Raw genomic sequence first — 23,335 nt, 5'->3', positions numbered from 1 at the left:
CTTTATTTTAATTTTGTGCCACTTTCATAATACTGCTGTTGTAGGTTTCAAGCTTTGGGAGCAGAACTCACTGATTTAAGATGCATTGTGTGATTCTGAAAGACGCAGCATGCCTCTGAACCAAAATCTGTTGTGTAATCTTACTTTGGTAGAAAGCTTAGCTGGATTTAAGAGATGGGAAGTTGCTATACAGCAAAGTAATTAGATTGAGGTCCTTGAATTTGGCCTGGAAACACAGTGATTGGGTTGCTGTATCAGTGTCTAATCAGCCTAATGGAAAGAACGTAACCCTGGGCTGAACTAATGCATTGTAAACTATACTGCAGCTGCCCATGAATTTTAAAACATTAAATCATGACTATAGCACCGTGAGGGGATTTACTGTAAGGTAGATGCTTCTTTCTTCAATACGCTGGTTACAGAGTAACACAGAACAGAGGTGTGATAGTGAAAACATTCTAACCCATTTTTAAAAGACAAGTGTGAGCAGAGCAGCAAACAATAATGGGCATCATGTGTCACACTATCTCACAACATCTACAATTCCAACACTACTGTGCAAACTCCAAGATCTTGTCACACACAGCCTCCTACAGACTAAATAACACATGATTACAGTCATATACCAGTCTGCTTGAGTTTAAAGGTTTAGCTCTGTGATTATCAAAACGAATTCTATAAATGAACAAAGGTTAACCAGATAATAGCTCAACTTAAATCCCGTTGTACTTAAAGTGGACTCCAGCACTTGTGCTAAAAGCAAAGTCAGCAGCAGGACTTTCAATGGGTTTTAGATACTGTGTGTGTACAGATCCAAAATAATCCAGTTCACAACAAAGTCATTTAGATGTTCATGTCAGTCTGCCTCTTGAATATTACACTAAAGTACTTCTGCTGTTTATTATTTACAAAAAACATGCTGTTGTAATTCTTGATGAAGCATCATGTTATTGAAGGATGCATTAATTTAAGTGCAAATAAGACAGCCAAAATACAACAATGTCCGAAATAAGCACCTAAACTGTACTTCTAAGCCGAAATACGTGATCTATTTCCTCTTGACCTAACTGCCAGAGCATAGAGCAGATCAAGGGAAGCGATGCCGCTGTGCCAGCTAGAGGTTTTAGGGTTTGGGGTGAGCTAAATCCAGGCAGCTGAACCCTGAACTGCTAGTCTAATACTGTACCTATGGATGAACCTGGCTCACTTTGGTATACTTATGACGTCTGTTGTGTTGAGGGGATCAGACAGACGTGGATGAGCTCCAAGAATAAGATTCGTATTGATCCCCTATTGATCTCTATTGTCCTGAAAGTGTAGACTTGACAGGATTGGCGGGAGCTAAAAATTCACAGAGCTTCCTACTGTAAATCTGTCTGGACATTTTTTTAACATCACTGATTGATTTTAGCCTAAAGATCCTGGTAATATAGACATATTAATGCAACAGACAGCACAGACAACCACACGTCCAAGAAAAAACAACTGTAGTACATGTGCACTTAAAAATCCAATTTATTTATCTCATTGCATAACAGAGAGGCCATAAGTTTGCCCAAAGTGTCATGTTTCTCTGGAGGGGTGCCCATGTCGCAGTGTTTGTGCGGGTGCCAGCTTCATGCCCGTTTAGACAAAGAACGCCCCGTACAGAGCAGGCTGCTCTGTTAAAGCACAAGATCACTTTTTTAAACCATAGATGTACGGCCATGGTCTTAGGTATGAACACATACCTATTTGATAAATACTGCAACAAGATTCAAATATAACAGTACAAAATATTCTACATTATAAACCAGGCAAATTATCTTTTATAAAAATCTTATTTTCGGCACATATTCAGTGAAATGCATCAAAAAAAGTCTGACAGGAACATTACAGGAAAACCTGACAACAATACCAGACTGAAACTAGGGCAGCAGCACCGTTAATATACTGTACCTGCATTCTTTGTTCTGAACCATGGACCACAAAGTAGAGGGTTTGGGAACATCAACAGCAGTCATTTGGTAGGAAGAACAATCACATCATTCCTTCAATCACATCTAGGCAATTTAATTATCTCTGTTTACAGAGATAATGACTTTGACAGTCCAACTACGTCAGGGGGAAAGAGAAAAATTGGAAATTGGAAACTGCAGCATTCAAATACCATTCCCTAATACTCTCACCGCCATATAATAAGATAAGTAGAAGTTAAAACATAAATTCAGGATGCCATCAATGACAACTATACATAGAGCTCGAATGTGCTGCTGCAGCGTGTGTGGACGCACGCACACACACAAAGGCTCAGTGACCTTCACCACACCATGAGGAAACATTCAAGCTGGACATATTTACAAAACTTCACACAGCTCGGATCACTTTCATGTTGAACTAAAGGAGTCTTATGACAAGAGCTGCAAAAACAAGCATTTTGTGAATTATCATTTGCAAGATGTACCCTCAGTGACATCACTGCACCCTGCAGTACATGCAGTGCACTATAAAGTATTAAAGCACTTAGATAATCAAGAGATTGTACAACAACACACACCGAGAGCAATATCTGCACAGCAGAGGGATGACAACCACAACACTTGAGATTTCATGCCTTATGTCTAATTTTTCTTCACTCTCTCGTCAAGCAGGGCCTGTGCAGATCTCTGGTCAGTCTCTAGTGCATGTGTCCTGCCTATCCTCCGCCTCATCACACACTGCCTTATCTCACCTTGTGTCACCTCCCGGCAAAGGCTGTCCTTGTTGTTATTGTTATTGCTATTGTGGCACTTCGTCTCCTCCACCACTACATCATCAGCAAGGCTGGAAGTGCTCTTCTCCTCTTCTTCCTCTTCAGATGCAGAGGAGCTCCACACCTCCATGGTGACCGGAGAAAAACTGCCCTCCGTCTCACCGTCCATCAGTTAAATCCCTCGTCCTTCCAGCTCTACTGTGCGTTCGCTGTGCTGTGAGACACGAGTTGTGTCTCTGCCATCATTTGGCTGGCCGGTGTGTTGGGGAAAACAGCATCCACTAGCCTAGGCGAGAGGGTGTATACACCTGTGTTTGTGTGTGCAAGAGAATCTGAGCTGCTTGCTGTTAATATATAATCCCTCAGCCAGTAAGGGCCATCTGTCGTCATGCCTGCCTCCGTTCACCTGGCCACGTTGGACTACCGGGTAGAAAAAGAGGGGAGGAAGAGGAGGAGGGGTGAAGGAGGAAGAAAATTCTAAACCGCGAGCCACAGAAGCTGATTTTGATAACACTGACCTTGTCCGAGCACAAAAAGAAAAGCACCATATGGCTGCACTTGAGAAAATAATTTAGGATGAGAGAGCTGACGCAGTATAAAAGGATGCTGCATTAAGCCCACCCACCCCTGTGAAATCCAGGGAGATGGTAGGTTCCACCATTGACTGTTCTGCACACATACGTAATAGCAGAGAGAGGGCTCTGCGTAACACTGGTGCAGACAGAGCCACACCCACTTCACAGGGGTCTGATGGCAGCCATAGAGTGAATATTTTATGTATTTTAACTGGGATTATTGAGGGTGAACCACAAGAAAGCATACTGTCATCATTATTCCACCTATTCCTCTATAGTAAAATTATGGTTGTGTAATACTTAAAGAATTTAAGTTAATTCTTGCTAGAATGATTAATATTAACAGAATTATTTAGAACAAAAAAATAATAATAATTCTATCTCTAATATGTTCTGAGGATCAGAGGATTTTCCTTCTGTGAGCAGAGCAGACAGTAAGTAAATATTCTGTCTTCCTTCCTTATTAGGGTAACCACAAAGGAAGCTTTTTACCTTATATCATTTCATTCCAATTAAGATCTAATCAGGACCAACCAAGGAATTACCAGTGAATTTTCCAGCAAACTGTATTGTGCGGTGATGATCCACAGTCACTCTACACCCGGTCATCACATTCACTGTCTTGTCTCTGTCCATCCCATGCCCTTGCAGTTGCTACTCTAGACACAGCAGTTTTCTGGTAATCAAATATTAATCTCCTCATTAATCTTTCACACACAAACTAACACTTTCCAGGTCAAAAGCTGCACGCAAGAGACAGTGGAGACACAACTTTCAGCATTTGTTGGATCCCATCTTCTTCCTGTGCTCTGGTTTTGCAAGCATTTGGTACTATTGACCAAATGCTTGCAACGACAGACCAAATACTGTGAGGGAAAATTAGTTATAAGGAAGTAATGTGTCAAGTACTTTGCCCACAATGACAAGCAAAGACATGCCAAGGGCTTTGTCTGTGAGTGACGTCCCAGTATTAAAATCAACACTCCAGTCCAGTGTTTTGATTCACCTTCTCTAGACATATCACCTGGATGACTGACAAGAACCTAGGTTAACCATATTAACTATTAACATATGCATGAGGGGCAACCCACTTCTGTAACTCAATCCAAGAATATAATAAGCACCACACCACCAGTACAAATCTCAGCAAACTGAGATCTGATATCACTGGCCAATATTTGCCTAAGGAAACACCCTGATAGGTAATTTGCCACATTGGTTTGGCCCACAGTGTCTTCAGAAATCAAGCAATACAACACATTGTGCTCACATTTTTGATCTAATAAACAATAATTATTTATTAAAGATCAGACATGATATACCTGCAGTCTGCCAACAAGAGTAACACATGCCCCAGACAGTGTTTAGAATGTAACCAGACAAGTGAGCTTCCTCTGCTGCACTGCACGTCTGGGTTGATCCAGGAGTGTTTCTCACGTACTCTTTGTTGTATATCAGTGTTTTTGCATGTCATTAATGTTATTTTTGGTGTGGCTTAAAATGTTCTCAAAAGCCTCATTCAATGAAACGTGATCTGAGGTTTATTCACTTCATAACTACAATTATATTTGGTTTTAAAACTACGTTTCACATGCTATGTGAGACAAAAAAAATATGTTTTTTGACCAATTATTTTTAGAAAACAAAACGCAGCCAATGTTTTCAATAAACAAAACTGGTGTGTCTAGCTAGTTGCACAGGCAAAAAGGGACAGCCAAGCATTAAAAAAACATCCTGTGACACAACATTGACATATAATCACATACAAAGTTGGTATGGCGTTTATGATTTTTTTTTAACTAAAAACGGCTGCCCAAAACAGTAAAGGTGTAGGCTGCAAAACCAAAACAATCAAATGGAAGTGTTAAGACACTGTATAGCTGAGGGGACCAAGTCAGGGGTGGGTTCAGCACTATGAGTGATCAATTGGCTGGTGTGCCACAGATTGTGCATGGTACTGATATATGTAGAGAGAAGGAAGCTGTGACCTAGACGAAAGAGCACAAACAGCACCATATGCCACCTGCCAGAAAGAGTCAAACACTGCTGCATGGCACAGCATGGCACAGTCTGTGCAGACCAGGTTGGTCTGTCCTGGTCCTGATAGGAACATGTGGCCTGGCATCACCTATCTAGTATTATGAGGACACAGCCATACAATCTCATGAAATCCTATCACTCTAAGTGAGGCCATCAGGAGTAAGAGATACCTTGGAATAAAGTTTCTGTTACAAAGATTATATGACCACAGAGCAAAGTTACTTTACCCTTTCAGATATCATTTAAAGTAAATATGACAGATATCTGCACAGCAAAAACACAAAAAAGGTCAGCACAATGTAGCTCCCTAAAGTGCAGTGGTGCAACTTAATGGATGTACCACTAAACTGCATGTATGAGCTACAGTGTGCAGACCTTTTTCATGTTTTCATTGCTTTCTCCTATTCGTCCAGCACCTGATATTTGCACATTCACACTGAGGGTTTAATGTTCTGTGTCGATGGCCGAACCACTGCTTTGCTGGCTTTGCATCATGAATGTCAAACTGTTCCAAAGTGAGGCTCTCGCTATATGATCCATTACTATAAAGGGTCCTAAAAATGTGAATTTAAATATCTGAGAACAACAGAGCGGAACCTCTAAGACTCACTGACCAACCCTCCATTTTAAGTCTGGGGGAGGGTCACAGAGTTTTGGGCTTGCCACTAAAAATGATGAATGAATGAAAAATTGTCACTCGTGCACACGGGTGGCTCAGCACACAACCTGCCATTGTCCCACGAGTCTAGACAACCTATGCTACTAACTATAAATCCTTTTTGGGTTGCTGCAGCAACTGACTTGCCAACAATGTCTTCATGATGTCAGAGTGGCCACCGAGATATACCATCTGCAGTGCTCCAGCGGAAACTGCTTAGGAGGCCAAGTGGCGGCAGGTTAATCAGCTTGGTGACATTTGACATCTGTGACTCAAATGTGGGTGTGTGGAGGAAGATTAGGCTTCACACACTCTGGTCATAACACACACACACACACACATACACTTAAGTTCATTTTCATTTCTGGGCAAAGTATGAGAATTAAGGAAAAACGCAATTTTCCCACTGATCAAGCAAACAAGTTAAAAAATGTAGCGGCTAAAGTTGTAACCAGCGATTATTTTCTTGATCTGTCATTTAACTACTTGAGTAATTGACCAGCTGTTTAGTCTATTAAATGTCAGAAAATATTGAATAATGTCCACCCAAGGTGTCATCATCAGCTTGCTTGTAATCCCTAAACAACAGTTCACCCATAAAAATAATCAGTTTGTTATAGAATAAGATAAAGAAAAACAGCAAATTTGTGAAATTGAGAAGTTGTCACTAAAGGATATGGACTAATGGTATAATTGGTTCACCTCTAGCAGTGGCTACCTTTTAAGATCAGCCTCGTCAAATACACTCTAACGAGAATCCTAAAACATGTCTACTTGTGAATATACAACCCTGATTCCAAAGAAGTTGAGACCCTGTGCAAAACCAAAAATAAAAACTGTGTTTACGAACTGCTTTTTATTAGTTGTTCCTGAGCCCATGTATTGATATCCTTTAGAAAACCATGAACTTCACAAAGTGGTGAGCCTCATTCCACAACTTTCCCAGTCTTTTGTAGCTCCTGTCTCAACTTGTTTGAAACGTGTTGCTGGCATCAAACTCAGAGCAAAAAATAAAAAAAATCACTGAAGTTGATGAGGTAAGACATTAAATATATTGTCTTTCTTCTGTTTTCAAATGAGCACATGTCAAAAAGGATTAGTAAATTATCACACTTCGTTTTATTTCTATTTTGCACAGCGTCCCAACTTTTTTGAAATCAGGGTTGAGGAGCTGGTCTCTTTGGTGAAATAGGAAGAAAAACAGCATCCAAAGCTGCTAGGGTCCACTTCTCTGCCAACCATCAAAAGTGACATGTTACCAAACCTTCACTTGTGGAAAGATTGAACTAGTAAAATGAAAGCTAAAAATGAAAACAATGGCCGTGGTGAACTGTTGGGAAAACCCCAACAGTTTCATATTAACTTCCCTGTTAACACTCACTGTGGTTACACCCAACAGATTCCACGGATAAACATGACCAGGGCGCATTCATCTACTCAATGAGACTGTGATTGTTGCTCAGCTGTATGTCTTGGAACATGACCCCAGTAGAAGGCAACAATACAGCAAAAAGAAAACAAGGTATGTACGACAGCACTGCAAGCAAATTCCCTAAAATGAAGTTAAAAAATGAAATAGTATTCCTCACCAACAGAACACCCAAATCACCCAGTGCTCTAATATTCAAAGATCAAAAGGCCATTAAGGGAACATGAAGTGAAGCTCCATTTCATTAAAGCCCACAGAGCCTGACACTGATAATCCCAGTGTGACACACACTACTATATATCAACTGTAAACACAACAGTACTCACAGAAGTACTTGAGCGTCTCTTCAATCTGCTCGTGTGTGAGTCCCAGAGCGACCTCTGGAGGCAGCAGAGGGGTGTGCAGCCAGTCGTCATTGTCGTAACCAAACACAGCATCCGCTCGAAGAGTGTAGTTGGGTTGACCCTCTGATAGGAGGCTCACTATCTCCAACTCGGGCAGGTCTGAACAAAGATCTGAGTGTGTGAGAGAGGTTGTTTGTACATGGGTGCATTTGTGTGGTTGCATAAAGATACATGACCGTGTGGGTTTATGTATGAGTAAAGACAAAGAAAGAGAAAGGAAGCAGCACTTTAACAACCACAACTAGGCTGACATGCCACCTACAATTGCACACTGCCCTCTACAGATAAATTCATGAACCTACATTGTTCTCTTATTCACAAGAGTACACTATTCAAAATACAATTAACCACTGCTTGTTATTAACATTTACTGTTTAAATGATTTACAGATTGATGAGTGACAGACGTTTTCTTTGTGACTTGCCTGTTAATGTTGACACATCCTGGCAGGGTTGTTGTCCCAGGTCCCTGAGGTTCCCAGGTGAAGCGAGATGAAGAGGCTGCGGGGCCACATCCGGGGCCCCCGGCACCTCCCCCTGCCCCTCATGGAGGGAGAAGGTTGACTGGGAGTCCAGGTGGGCCTGTGGGGGCCAGGAGGGAGAAGAAAGAAGGGCAGGAGGAGACGAAGAGGAGGGAGAAGAGGCAGGGTGGGACAGTTTGACTGGGGCTGGAGGGTTCAGGGTGAAGGCAAACTCAGAGCTGGATCTCCCGCTGTGGGACTGAGGCCCCCTGGTGGTTCGGGGAGACAACACAGGATTCAGAGCCACCTCGGACTCGGATTGGCTGAGAAGGTAATGACTACAAAAAAGAAAACACATAGAGGTAGAGAGGGAAGACAAGAGTAGAAACATTAGAATCGTAATGGAAGCATGTGCAGGAATGTCTCTAATATAGGGGTGCTAGGGTTGATACTGTTTGTATTGTAGTTAATTTGCTAAATGTTACAGTTTTGTTGTATACAATACTGCATGCCTCGGCTGCAATAAACAAAAACAGTTTGTTTTCAATCTCTCAGATTTTCCAGCCATTAATCACATTGCTTTATTTTACCATGGGCAATTTAATACACCTACAATTGGTCCAGAAACAAAAGCATAAAAGATCTCTCTCTCACTCTCTGAGCTATACTGTAAAGCATTTTCTCAAATATTTGAGTAGCTCTACTCTTCCATACTGGACATCCATAATAAAACAGTTATGATGAAAAAATAGCAACTTCAGTGACACATGATATGTACACTGCAATATGTTGTGGTTTTTCACCTCTCCTCAGTTTACATTTTAAAGGTGCGATATGTAATGCCTGGGACACACTGCCTGCCTTTGCCTGTGAGCGATGGCTACCTCGCTGAACTGCTGTGTCTCGCATGTGGGTGGTGTCCACACACACAGTGTTGCTGTAGTGCCACTGCTGCCAGCCCTATCTTTCTATATTGAGTTCGCCATCGATTATAGCCATCAATAATGATGATGAGATTTTAGTTAATGTTTGTACCCTCATCCAGAAAGAGAAAGAGAGAGAAAGAGCTAGAGAGAAAATTAAAGTATTTTCTTAACCTGGTGTCTGTGACATATTCTACAGTTATAGATATTGAAACTGTAGTGACAGGCTAGTATGATGTTGATATGACCATCAACATTTTCACAGCACTGAGAACTGCGAATGTCAGGTGGAAAAAATATGCTTGACTTTGAATCTAGAGGACAAGCTGCTACAGACACACGTGAGCCACTGTCACACGGACTGTGTGCCCCCTCCTGTCAACTACATACTCCAAACAAACAGGGGGCAGCACTCCATTAGCAAGTTAGTTCAGTTGCGCAGCTAACAGCCCTATCAGCTGACTCTGTCTGGACTTGGAGCTCAGAGCATTAGGGGGAGTGTCGGTGTTTACACCTCCAGCACAGGAGCTTTGGACCACCAGGATGAGGAAGTTTTCAGGCCTGGGGCGGGGGAACCTAATAAGGAGCAGCGCTGGAATAGGTACCAGAGCAAAGGCCAGGCAAACAGGCAACAGAACTGGGTTCAGCAGCCTCGCAGACCAGGAATGAACACAGCCTCCAAGACTGACGGTGGCCAGTTTGACAACAGGGAATACAGTATGGAGGTGATTTACAGCAGCTTCACCCAGGACTCCAGAGATGACGGAGAAATAGTGAGTTCAAGTGGGGACAGGAGAGGCGTGAAGCAGGGGAGGAGCAAGAGGGAGGTCGGGCTTCAGACAATTCTATTCAATTCAATTCAATTCAATTCTCTGTATAAAGCGCCAAATCAAAACCGAAGTTGTCTCAGGACACTTTCCATATAGAGCAGGTACAGAACAAACTCTTTATCTACAGAGACACAACAGTTTCCTCATGATCAAGCACTTGGCAACAGTGGTGAGGAAAAACTTCCTTTTAGGAGGCAGAAACCTCGAGCAGAACCAGGCTCTGGGTGGGCAGTCATCTGCTTCGACAGGTTGGGTGGGTGAGAGAGAGAGCGAGGGAGGGAGAGAGACAGAGAGAAACAGAGAGAGAGAGAGAGAGAGAGAGAGAGAGTCAAGGAGAGAGAGACAGAGAGAGAGAGAGAGAGAGACGGAGAGAAACAGAGAGAGAGAGAGTCAAGGAGAGAGAGAGAGAGTCAAGGAGAGAGAGAGAGAGAGAGAGAGAGAGAGAGGGACAGAGAGACAGAGGACAGAAATCACAGTATTGACAGCTGTAATCGATTTATAGGTATACGAAGTACGTGGCATAGTATATGCCTATGTGATATATTTATGTATGTAATGTATTAACATATTAAGAGCAGATAGTATATGAACATAGTACAGCACTAAAGATCTAATAATAATGGTTGCACTAGACAATGCCCACTCCCAGAGGCCTAAGCAGGGGTTACAGCAGGGTCAGCCCCAGGGTGGCAGGAGCCAACCTGGCAAGAGACCCCCTTTGGTGTTGTTGGAGAGAGCCGATTGGACAATACAGTGACTCGCTATGGTCTCTTGAGGTGCAAAGTGGTATATTACAAGACCTGAGGGGCTGCAGATATCTCTGCAACACTATACTTTGATGTCTTTGACATAACGTCAGAACTGATATTAGTATAATTTCTGTTAATAATTTTACATAATTTGGAAAGTGTTTTGAACTAAAATTCTTACATATTGCTACTTTAAGGTAATTTTTTTCATAAACAGCTGTCAAATTGAAGTGACACTTAAAACCCAACATAGGGAAATTAATCTGAACAACAATTGTTGGCTAGGATACATTTTCTAAAACATCTAATCATGTAAGTGATTGAGATTCATTTATGTTTCAAGAGATGTGAACTCTCCCAGCATCAAACCTTTTATTTGCCTGTTCACTCTAAACAAAGCAGGGCCCGGCCTCTTGTCTGTGTTTTAGGGTCACAAAGATAGAGTTACCACTGCCCGAAGCTTCACACAGATCAAGTTCTTCAGCATAACCGTACCGCTTCTTTAAACACACACAGCATGAGGCAGCGCATGCTATATGAATTACACACAGAACCACTAATACCAGTAGCTGCACACAGGAAGAGTGTGTCTCCTTGGTATAAAGAAAAATGTCAGTCAAGATTTGCACTGCCCTGTGACTAATTCAGTACGGTCTCTGACATAATGAGCCATTTACACTAAGCCATCTATTCTAAATATTGCCAAATAGCATACACATATGGAAAAGAAAAATCCTGCATGCTGCAACATTTAAAATCTTTGCTTTGGAACATACACTTGCCAATTTACTATTTGGTACACCAAGCTAAAACTAATACAGTCTGATACACCACATCTATATCAATGAAAGTAGGCTAAATAATACCGTTTAATTATCATCTTTATTATTATACTAACGCTCCTCTCATTAATTCAGATCACATAAAGGCCTCATGCTTTACCCAGACTGGTGACAAAAGGACACTTGATACCTCGACCCAGTTATTGCAGTCAATAAAACATGCTGGCCAGAGGGCAAAGGGTAACGCCCAGTTAAAGCAACCACTACAAGACTATCCATGGTAAGTACAGTGTGAGCACCTGCACATATGTACAGCTGAAGCTGTGGACATACACCCACCTGCTTACATATGAAATAACCCCCATCCCCATCCCCCCAAGCACCAGTATCACTATCACCACCAGAAGCCCTTTATTTCCCTCTATCTCCGTTGCTCTCCACTGCATAATCCGTCCAATCAGCTGAGTGTGTTGGTTTGTGGCCAACACTTCCCCATCAATTCTCTCTCTCTTATAGATGCCAGAGGAGACACAGCACCTGCACACACTTCAGCTTTTACATTCACCCCCACCACACTGGCCATTTTTGGCAGTAATCTGTGTGTTGTGAGGAGAGTAAAGGTTTTCACGTTCATTTACCAACAAGAGAATAACATTCACTGAACGTAGATTCATTTTGGGGGTATAAAAATATCTTCATTTCATCTGCACATAAAACAAAAGCTAATTACTCATAGAGAGAAAAAAAAATGGCCACAGCCAAGCTTTTCAAATTAACACTTTTGTCAGTTCCAATTTAGCAGTGAGTGAAACACACGGTTTGTTAACCGTGCAGCCATGCGAGGCCCTGTCAGCCACTTAGGGGTGACACTAGGGGACATGGTTATTAGCCATCTCGCCCTCCTTTGTATTCCCATCTTATTATTGTGCTAGGCAGGATGCCAGCAGGGAAAAAAAAACGTACTACTTACTAGATGAGTAATCAGCTAGGTCATCATTTTATAGAACAAAACGGAGCTGTGGAGTAGATTAGCACGCCAACCTCTGTGTCCAGAAACAGCATAATAACTGGCCAAAACAGACTTAAAATGCCATCAGAGGCTTTTGAAAGTTTACTGTAACCAGAATCAATGTGACATTAATCTACTAAAATAATAACAAAATGAATCACATGTACTTCAGTAAGAAAGGCTGGTGTTTCATGCTACAGTACTGCCTTGAATTCACATCTGACCTGAAACTGAACTGCAGAAAAGCCTGCCTTTGACCTTGGAGTCTGGACTGGACCCGAGCTGAACTCAAAAAAAGAGTGTTTGAAAAGCTCGACGTTGGTGCTCTGTGCAAACAATGTCCTTCCAGGAGGGTGTGTACGTGAGCAGAGGCACACAGTACTGAAAGAGAGACAGAGCGAGGAGGGGGAGGGAGAGAGAGGATGCATTGAAGGGGTTGAAGGAGGAGTGCATTTGAGACATGGGTACTTAATTACTTAAAACTTTTTTTTTCCACAACCAGCTGAAGGGGTCTACATCTGTGGACTCTCGCTGCTGCTCAAAAAACAGCTAAATCTGTCAGTAACTCATTCATGCAGAAAAGTCCAAATTATCTTGAAACTCCGAATGAAATACTCGTGTCAGGATATGTTTGCCAAATGATTTTTAAGTTGATAAATACATGTCCTACAATTTGACATTCTTCCTAAACCAGCCTGAAATTAAAAGGTACGCAGACAAGGAAAAATACTTTAACTGTAGCTTTGGTCCAAAAAAGCAGCCAATTTTAATGGAATTTTCATTAATTAAATGAATAGCTGGCGGTCAGCATGCCCAAGGGTCTGGATTTGCTCATGTAGGCAAAAAGGAAAGTAAAAAGACATTCTGTTTCATCTCAACCTAAACAAGAAGGCAGCAAAAGCTTGCTTTCATTACTTAAAGGGCAGTCTGCACCATTCTCTAGGGTTATTCATGTAACCGGAGAGTTAGTATTCAATAAAAACATTAAACTGCCTTTGAATTTGTTTACTTCTTAAAAACCTGGATCATCTGTACGACAACAGTAAAAGTAACTAGTACTAAGCTTAAACATAGTTTAAACCCTTGGAGTGCAAATAAAGTCACTTAACTCCTGCATGCACCACATTACACAGGCTTTTGGGACACTAGAGAATAATGCTCACATGGTCTGGTTAATTGCAGCCACTTAATGATTAGAGAGTTTTACAGACTGTGCTAAGAGGCTCTGCATTACAGAAATGCTTTGAGATATTCTGCTCTACTCTGCAGTTTAGCATAAGCTAGAAAAAACATCTGATGTCATAATAAATGGCAACCATCTTACTCTACTGCATGACATTACAAAGCCAGTAAAACGCAAAATCATGAAACTTTCATTTGGCAAATTCTTCAAAAATGTCTGTGAAAAATGCAAAGATCCGAACTTCAGGCTGGATTAACCATTTGAACCTAATCGCCTCAGAGGATAAGATGACCCAGCAGTGCGTTCAGAGATAAGCGGACGTGCATCAGCTCACGATCTGAGTCCACAAACAATTCATAATACCTGCAACTGTTGCACGCACACGCACTCTGCATCACAAGACATTTATGGACCAATCAAACTGCAATGCGATGTTTAACAGATAACGCTTGTCCATCCCTACTGAATTATCTCTGTATGTCATCAAACTGACTATATACTGCATATATTGTCACGTTTTAGTAGTGATGACCACACGCACATTATATGACCAAATAAGGATATAACCACAAACATTTCTGAGAATATAATGTTGTACACTGTGTGATAAATCATCCACTTCTCAATTCCCTAAAAACCTTTACATTTAGTACGATTTAGTGACAACTACAGCCCAACTGATAAATCAGCAACATTGGCTCATTTGTGCCATACTGGCATAGTCATACATATCAGCCAATAAACACCAAGAACCTGAAGAACACAAATGCAAGAGACACATCTGGAAAAAGTGTCACCATTCTCTATTATGTCCACCCATTTATTTTTCAACTGTAAGATGTCCTGTCCCATCTTTTTGTAGTAAAAAAGACTGCTTAAGAGAACTATTTATGAAATTAGTTGTGTCAAGAAAATTTGAATAATCCAATAATTATCCGAGCTTTCAAGCTCTCAAATTCAAATATATCTCAGCTTTTAAAATCCTGTATCAGCTGGAATACATTCAAACCACGACAAACCACCGTCTGGTCACACTGAGGGTTACAGTCGCTTGAATGACATCATACACTCGTTATTGTAAACGTCAGTTATTCTGAAGCACCAGACAGTGATGAATGACAAGAACGGTTTGGTTAACCATTAACAGCAAGTTTCCATAAAAGGAGAAGTTTATTAGTCATTCTGAGATATCAATCTTAAAGGTGATTAAAGTAACAGTTTAGAAATGGGAGTTGGACACGGATTTCAAACTCTTATATGCAGTCTGATATCATTTTGCCACAAGGCCAAGGATGACTTTATTAACTATGCTGTAAAATGATATATAAAAATACACCTTTTTAAAAATATCAGACTTAGGTCAACACAATTCACACACAAAGCTTACTTTATGACAAAAGACAGGATGTGATGCATGATACAAAACAAATATTGACGATTGCCACATTAAAGAGAGCTGAAAAGGCTCGACAGGTGAGGCAACAGATGAAAACGCGGAGAATGGGAGGAATGAGTAGGGCTGCAACTAATTATCATTTTAGTCTGTCATGGTTTTGAATGTACTGATTTATCATCTGGTAAACAGAATCACAGAAAACAGTGAAAATTGGCCATCGCAAATTCTCAGGTCCCAAGGTGACATTTTCAGATTGCTTGTTTTGTTCAACCAACGGTGCATAACAAAAGATATTCTGTTTACAGTAATATGATATGTAATATGATATGTTTGCCATTTTTGTGAGATAAATTGATCAATTATGTGTATGTGATTGTATGTCACATACGTATGTATGTGATTAATCGACTATGTATAGTCGTAGGAAAGAGTAGTTTGTAGCATAGATGAGTAGGAGGTAGGGCCGCAACGGTTCTGAGATTTACACAATATGATGACTTCTCAGAAAATATCACAGTTTCACAATATCATTGTATACAGGACTGCACAATTATTATTATTCATTAGGATTATTAATATGAGATTATTATTATTATTCAGTTCAAATCAGTTAGAACAACCCTTAAAGGAATAAAAATATTACACCCTCAAAGACGTATTTGATATAAAGGTAATACAGTAGCATGGTATGATAACTGTTAATTTTCATATCCCATTATACCATGAAACCAGTATACAGCTTAGAAGCTAGAAAGTATCAAACATAGAGATGAAACAGAGAAACTGGAGAAAAGGAGCATGGGAAACACAGAACAGGCCGGTGTACACAGGACCTTAACATGAGTGGGAATGTCACCCTGACAACTGGGGGAGCTATATCTGGACAGTCAGTTCCATGTGAAAAGAAAGTGGCCACAAAACCCCAAACAACAATAACTCACTCTCTAAAGGGCAATCTGCTCTGTTCACTCAGCACACGGTCCTTTAAACCTGCTCCAGGAGGAGCGTGTACATCTGTACACAACTTTATTCAAAACACCAGATCCATATTCCAACGTAATCATCACGTAGATCTCAGTGATTTGGGCTTTTAGACTCAGACTCAGAGTTAAGGTTAGATTAGATAAGGTCAGTGTTGCACAGAGAGCCAGCTTGATGACTTACTGCCCGCCATAACCTTTAAAACATGCAACTGACAGATCAGGAGCTGAGGTTGAAATAATTATTCAACACTGCAAATTTCCATCACTATTATCAAAAGCCCTTATGTGTTCCCAGTCAGACAGCTTACAGGATTCAGACTTTAAAGAGTGCTATTATGTTGCTAAAACAACAGATTATTTTAGACGGGGTCAGTAGACGTAAGGCAATCTAGAGCCCTTTCTGAATCAAGCTCAATCAATCTGTTGTCTTTAATCATCACATCAGGTTGCCTTTTAAATTTCAAGGAAAAGCTTTTTCTGACCTCAGCTGAAAAGTTCCCTGAGCCCTTCCAGCAGCTGCATATGAAGGTAAAGAACAATAGAGGCCACACCACACATCACATTAACGATCTAAACTTTACTCCACATTAAACTGTAGCTGAGCTGTACTGCAGTCATTGTGGCAAAGGTTACTGTACACCACCAAGTGTCTCTAAGACACTATAGAATGACAGAAAACATTTATGTACACACTCTGGGGCCATTCTCAACTTCACAAACCCTTTTAGGGATGGACACGAGATGATTTACTCATACTTAATAAAATTGGAAAAAATATGTATTTACACCGCACACATTTCACACCACATCTATTTCTTTGTTTCTCCGTTCTTAACCCACTCATCTGATCATTGATCAAATTCAACAAGCAGAAAATAAAAAAATAAAACACTTCAGTGTACAAAGTGTTGAGTCAGCTGTAATGACTGTTCAGGCCAACATGACATCCCTCGACCATGGATGAGAGTACCTTATGTCCAATCATACGACATACATTATGTGTTGTGGCAAGAAACAGGTGAACACAAACCAACAACAGAGAGAAAAATGAAAAATAAACTAAAATAAACTTCGCCACATCTGTTAATGTGAAAATGAAATTGTCTTTTTTTCATTTTATTTAGTTCAGTCATGTTGACATACAAGCACCAGGAAGGGAGAAAAACAAACAGGTGAAGGCTTCTCAGCTGCATCAAGGCTAACCATCACAGACTGAGTGCAGCAACAGAGACAGCATGCTAAATGCTAATGACACTGGACAAGCCAGCAAGCTACAAAATGAACAAAACAACTGAAACAGACTTACTGTGCTGCTGCAGTAGTTTAGGTGTACATGGGGTACTGGCTCCTTTAGGGTGTTTCCATTAAATTAAATGCTCTCCACTGCTAGTGTTGCGTTACCGGCCGGCTTCTGTCCTGAGTGTGTCCTGTCAGAAAAAGAGACGGAGAAAGCAACAGTGAGGCAGGGTGGAGGTGGGGCTGAAGGGGGACTGAAGGAGGAGGAGGAGGGACATTCAGAGAAAAGGCGTGCTGGTTTATCATGACAGACACAGTTTAAAAGAAAAGCAAGCCAGGGGCAGCATTTGTTTAGTTTATTGTCCTACAGCAGCAGGTCAGGAGTTCCTTCTTCCTTACGGACAAAATGATTTGCATCAGCCAAACACAATAAAGCTCCTGGTTGTTGTTTCTACTGTACTATTCAAATTAAATTTCCACCTATAGTTTAGCCTTTAGTGCACTACTGGTCACTGATTTACAGATAGCAATCAGTGATTAATTACCAGCCATCTAAAACCGGAAAAAAAAAAATACTATTTTGTTACAAAGGCTTCATTTAACAAATCAAGTTCATGATTACTGTTTCCTGTTAATGCATTTCTTTTTTTTTTGTTTTACTCTAACAATAAATGCACCTCAGAGTGTTTACCTTATTATAATTTGGACCTTACGTCTGGACTTGGACGGAATTAGCTGTTTCTTGATGGCAAGTTAAAACTACATCCTGGGAAAGAAATAAAAAAACTGACACTAACTGACGGGGCACCAGCAGTGGGATGAGCAGTAACTAGTTTAACTCGCAGCTCAGCGGGGGGGGGGGCAAAATCACATTGTGTTGGTTCAGTCATAATAACAAACAACAAACAAGAACACAGACTTCACAAGGATCACAAAATCTGAACAAATGACATCTGTAGGTCATTCTGGTCTGTTTATACTGCAGTTTAGGTGAGTCTTATTAAAGGACTGCATGTTTACCAAAAAAGGGCATTGTAGTTTCTTATGGATGTTCTAAAATAGCAGCAAGGCTACAATCCCCTCTATTATCCGACATGTAACCTGATACAGCCATGATATCATAGGAAACAGCAAAAATATTCATTACATCATACAAGATGTCATTCAAAAAGTAAGGAGCTTTAATTTCTCAACTATGCTGAATGCTTTGAGCTGATTTCGTTCTTTGAAGGAACTACTTCTACACTCCACACACACAAAGGGATTTAAAATTAACAGTAAATTACATCTTACTATAAAATGCGGTAATTGGACAGAAAACTAATCACTTGCTGAAATGGTTTTGCTTTTCAACTCCTATACGAAAAAGACAGAAAAGCAAATGCGATCAAGGACAAACTGCAAGACTGTCCCATAAAAACTGAAACATTCCAACTATCTGTGGTTAAACTCAAACGTCAGCATGTGCTGCAACATGAGAGAAGACACAGTTAAAATAAATACAGAGCATAATGTTGGTAATAGTGTTTTTCTGCCAGCCAATGAGAATATTAGAGGGTCTTGAGACTCTCTGCAGCAAATAAATGTACATTGGATTTTCTCCCGTTTTCCCCTGAAGACTTTGTTGTCACATTTGTTTTGTTTTTTAGTGACCAGGAGAAAATCTTTAAATACAAACAGCAATCAAGAATCTGTTGGTCAGAATTACATATGAAGAACATTTTCCATTAAAAAATAAAAAAAAATTCCTGTCTCAGCATGGCATAGATGTAACCCTAAATTGTATTGAGTAAGTTTTGTCATAACTTTCTTCATCAATATCCCCAAGTCTAGTAAAATGTCCTGTTAGCATTTGACATGAATCATGATGTAACTTGGTAGACTGGCTAACATTATCTAACAAACTGCGGATTTGTTTGGACATTATCCACAGATAAAACACGAGAAACATAAACTAAGCAACATGCTAGCTCGTACTCGCTGTGTGCCCTGGATAAATGGACGGGACAGCGGAGAAACAATGCTGTAGAAAAAGGCAACTGAAGGCAACAGTTTGGCTGTCAGATTTTGAGATCCTTTGGTAATACATGAAGGCTCTGTTTGTGAGACTGTCATTGGTCCACTGCAGTTCCAAGGCAGAAGTGCTTAGTCATGGAATTGACTGATTATTTTGCTCATGATACATATACAATCCCCATACCAAAAGAGCTGAGACACTGTGTAAAACGTAAATAAAAACAGAATGAAATGTAGTGATTATTTTAGATTTAAACGGTCCATTCTGAAAGAAAACATTCTATTCCAGAACATTCTAATCTTGTGTGGTCTACAATCCAATATTCTAGATTTCTAGAAGAAGGCCTGTGTCATCACCTGTTACCAATGAACTTTTATCTCAGGTAGCCTCTGCTCCCACAAGCACTGTTGTGCATCAGTGCGGGAGTAGATGTAGGCTACAGCTTAGTGGTCTGGGAAGGATCCCCATGTCTCCTGCTCTAATTGTTAACAAGGCTAAAAACTTGACTTTCATTTGAGGGATAAATGGAATAGAGTCTAATATTGGAAAAATGACAATTTAAACTCGGAAACTGAATTTAAAAAAGAGCATGGATCTGATCACTGAACTCTGTGCAGGGGACACAGTATTTAATACATACTGTTCAATACACAGCTCCATTAATAACTGCACTTAAAAATGTGTTAAGTCATGTTAACAGCGTTCTTTCATACTTCAATCTTTGTCCATATTTTTCAACTACAAGTGAAAAGTTGAGTGAAGGTTATGAGAGACTCCAACAGAGTGCAGAGCAAGAGCAGAGACGGATTAATTATTCTTTCCCCTTGGCTGCATTGGCTGAAGGGTAATTACAGCTTCTTACTCCGTACAGTATATAACACCTAGACCTCATTTTAGTTTGTATGTGGGTTCAAAGTGTTTCCCATTCTGCCTCAATGATGCCAGTGCCGTCCTTTAAAAATCTGTGTGGAATACAGCGTGAAGAAAGTACGGCCACTGACTCTTGATTTAATCTAATTCCATCAGGCATTAACGCTAGCTAACGTTAGCTATCATGATAGACAACTAGCAAAAACATACCCTGAGGTCAAGCCATAAGAGTATAGAGTGTAGCCAGCTACAATACGTCTTTGACAGAGGTTTTTGTTTTCAATTAGGAGCTTCTGCTTTATTCGCATCTAAGCATAGTGTCACCAAAGTCGTGTTTAGATGTTAGTCAAAGGGTTAAGTGTTCAGAAGAAGTTGAAAACGGGACGACTTTAACACCAACACTGCCACCCCCGGAGTTATCCCACCCTGCAGCGCTAATGGAAACTTCCCCTCACCAAGCTGACAGTTCAAGACACAAAAAACAAAGCGACAGGCCTACAACACAACTGTCCATGAACTGACAGTAAGAGGTAAAGAGAGAGGAACAGATTCAACTTACTTTTTTATTTCATGCGTCTGTATTCAAGTTCGTAGTCGGCGTTGAAGTTTCCCTCCGCAAGCCTGGGTCTCAGCTGTCACAACGGCCGGTCCGCTCTGCGTTCCATTTGGTCATCCTGAAAGGCATCATGGGACATGTAGTTCCCCAACGAAATACATTGTTCTGTCAGAGTCTGTAAAAAGTAAACCATTTTTAACAAACCTGATCCTCTGAAACTGTCCTATACAACCAGAAGTTCACATGAAAATGTTGGCTGTAGTAATCACTGTAACTTACCCCTTATATGATTCTAATGCATGTAATATATAGGAGGATGATGGACTCCTGGACAGTAAGTGATTCTATAGTAGCAACTGGTCACATGAAAAGTATTTTGAGACAGAGAAATCAGATCACACCCTGCTGATATTTCTGGTTATCCTATCTGACACAAATCAAGCCTGAGTGTGGGACAGCTGACAAACTCTCAGAGCTAACTGAAATACCTAAACACTATAAATGTTGCACTGCTAATAAATAAACATTACTTATCATTTAGCGGATTCATTGTATGGAATAGACAGAGGTGTTGATGATGTACTCATATATCTCAGTCAGACCCCTTTTAATTTAAAACAAGGACCTTTACCAGCTTAACATCGGCCTGCTTGTTTTGTGTGCCAATTAAAGAACATCTGCAGTTATTTTCAGCTGCCTCTCTTGCTTTATCTGAATCTTCTCAAAATGGAAAGGACACCAGCATGTGACTGGACCGAATGCTGAGCTATTTTAACCCTGAGAGCCAGTCACCCAGCCCGTCTGAGAATGTGCACAGACATACTATTGTGTGCAGAGTGTTGACTGATTGTGTGAGTCTCTGTCTACCTCTAGTGGTAAACATCTGAATGAACAGAGGGACTGTAGTCATCGTTGTCATCTGGTTCAAAGATTTCTCGCTCAATTATGTGTTAAATTTTGTGTATAACCTCATTAAAACCATAAAAGATCACATTTCACATACAAAACCACTCTGCTATTTACAATCAAGCTGGTAGATCTTGTCTTTTGAAGTAACAAATGCCGTATATACCACTGGATTAAATGCTGCTCTGCATTTCACAAAATGATGTTGCCTGTTGTGATTGAAAGCAACAATCAAGCATGTAAGTGGACCTTGAGTGCTGGTTCCAAGCTCAGCTCAGAACAAGACGTGCACTGACATTTCAGAATAATGTATATGCGCGTAAAATGTCAAATTTGCACATCTACAGTTCCTTGAGAAGTGAGGAATCTCCACATTGAGAGTGTGATAAGATCAAAAGCTCCAGAAGTAGCAATTGATTAGACTAAATCTGATCAAATTTATAGGTATCTAAGTAAATGCTACAGCCGATAAAACATGTCTTTATGCACAGAGTACCAGAGTATCTCTCTCCTGGTACAGGTGGTCCATTGTTCCAAAACATTCCTCAGTGGACAGCCAACGCTACAGTGTCTGTGTCTTCCATTTGTAAGTGATGATTAATAATTTACAGCAGTCTCCATCAATCCAGTGAGCTAGTGGTCTGCTCCAGGCCACTTCCTCTCCCAAGGACAATGGGACCATTTCCTGTAGGGTGCGAGGCAGCGGAGGGAACAGGCCAGTATTGTCAAGCAGGGACATCATATCAGCGTGTCCTGCCCTTGGAATGAAAGACAGATTCAATCATACAGTGAGATTCATGGTCTGTTTGCTGGGAGGTTACAGGGCAAGACTGGAGCCAAGTCTGCCAGACACCACTGCAGACATCTTATTGACCCCTGCCAAGAGGATGTGCAGAAAACTTGTTTGCAGCGGTGTTGGGCTTTATAAATAAATCAATGATGTGACATATTACCGACGCAGATAAAGAGAAAGAGAACATCAGGATAATTTCCGATACATAAGCTCATGAGTGTAAGCGAGCAGCCTCTAATTAAGTAAGAGAGAGACGTGCTTTTACATAAAAGCGACTGTTTGATAAAAGAAATGGACATTAAAAAATACATATTGAATTAGTGCTGAAACCAAAAAGATAGGTGTCTTTGACAGAGTCAGCATGAGCCAAAGTCCCACATGAATCCCACTCTTTTAATTCCTGGCTAATTTTCAAAATAAAGAGGCTGCTGTGTTCAAAACAATGGCGCCATTCATGTCAGTGCTGGCCCTGTGTTCACTATCCATCTGAGAAAGCCAAAACAAGTCAAAGACATGCAAAATGCAAGGAAGAGGAACAGTTCTGAGAGGACAAAACTATGAAGGCTCTGTGGCATTCAACGCATAGTCCAATAAACATCAAGCCCTCAAGCGACACATGAAAACCTAAGAGTGTAATTTGGGCCTGAAGCTGTTTTTTAAAGAGAGCGGGGCTGTCAGTCCACACATTTACTCTGCCAAATATAATGGCCTATACCAGCAGTGGTCCGGCATGCCTTGTCCTCCTCCATCCCTGTCTCTTTCATCGAGGAAGCACAGATGATGACTGTCACAATGGCCACACAGG

The 23,335-nt window shown here is 40.7% G+C and overlaps 1 protein-coding gene across 1 annotated transcript in view; it reads right to left on the bottom strand.

Annotated features, from left to right (window-relative positions):
* hap1 (huntingtin associated protein 1) overlaps positions 1 to 23,335 on the bottom strand; it is a 38,921-nt gene that overhangs the window by 9,898 nt on the left and 5,688 nt on the right. Inside the window, exons 2-3 of the mRNA XM_041934212.1 lie at positions 8,262 to 8,635; positions 7,760 to 7,948 (exon numbers count right to left, since the gene is read on the bottom strand). Coding sequence (XP_041790146.1) covers positions 7,760 to 7,948; positions 8,262 to 8,635 — 563 coding nt within the window. The remainder of the gene's footprint in view (positions 1 to 7,759; positions 7,949 to 8,261; positions 8,636 to 23,335) is intronic.

This window comes from Chelmon rostratus, chromosome 3 (genome assembly GCF_017976325.1).
Source record: "Chelmon rostratus isolate fCheRos1 chromosome 3, fCheRos1.pri, whole genome shotgun sequence".
NCBI classification, from domain to species: Eukaryota; Metazoa; Chordata; class Actinopteri; order Chaetodontiformes; family Chaetodontidae; genus Chelmon; species Chelmon rostratus.
This window is presented reverse-complemented; position numbering and strand designations above follow the sequence as displayed.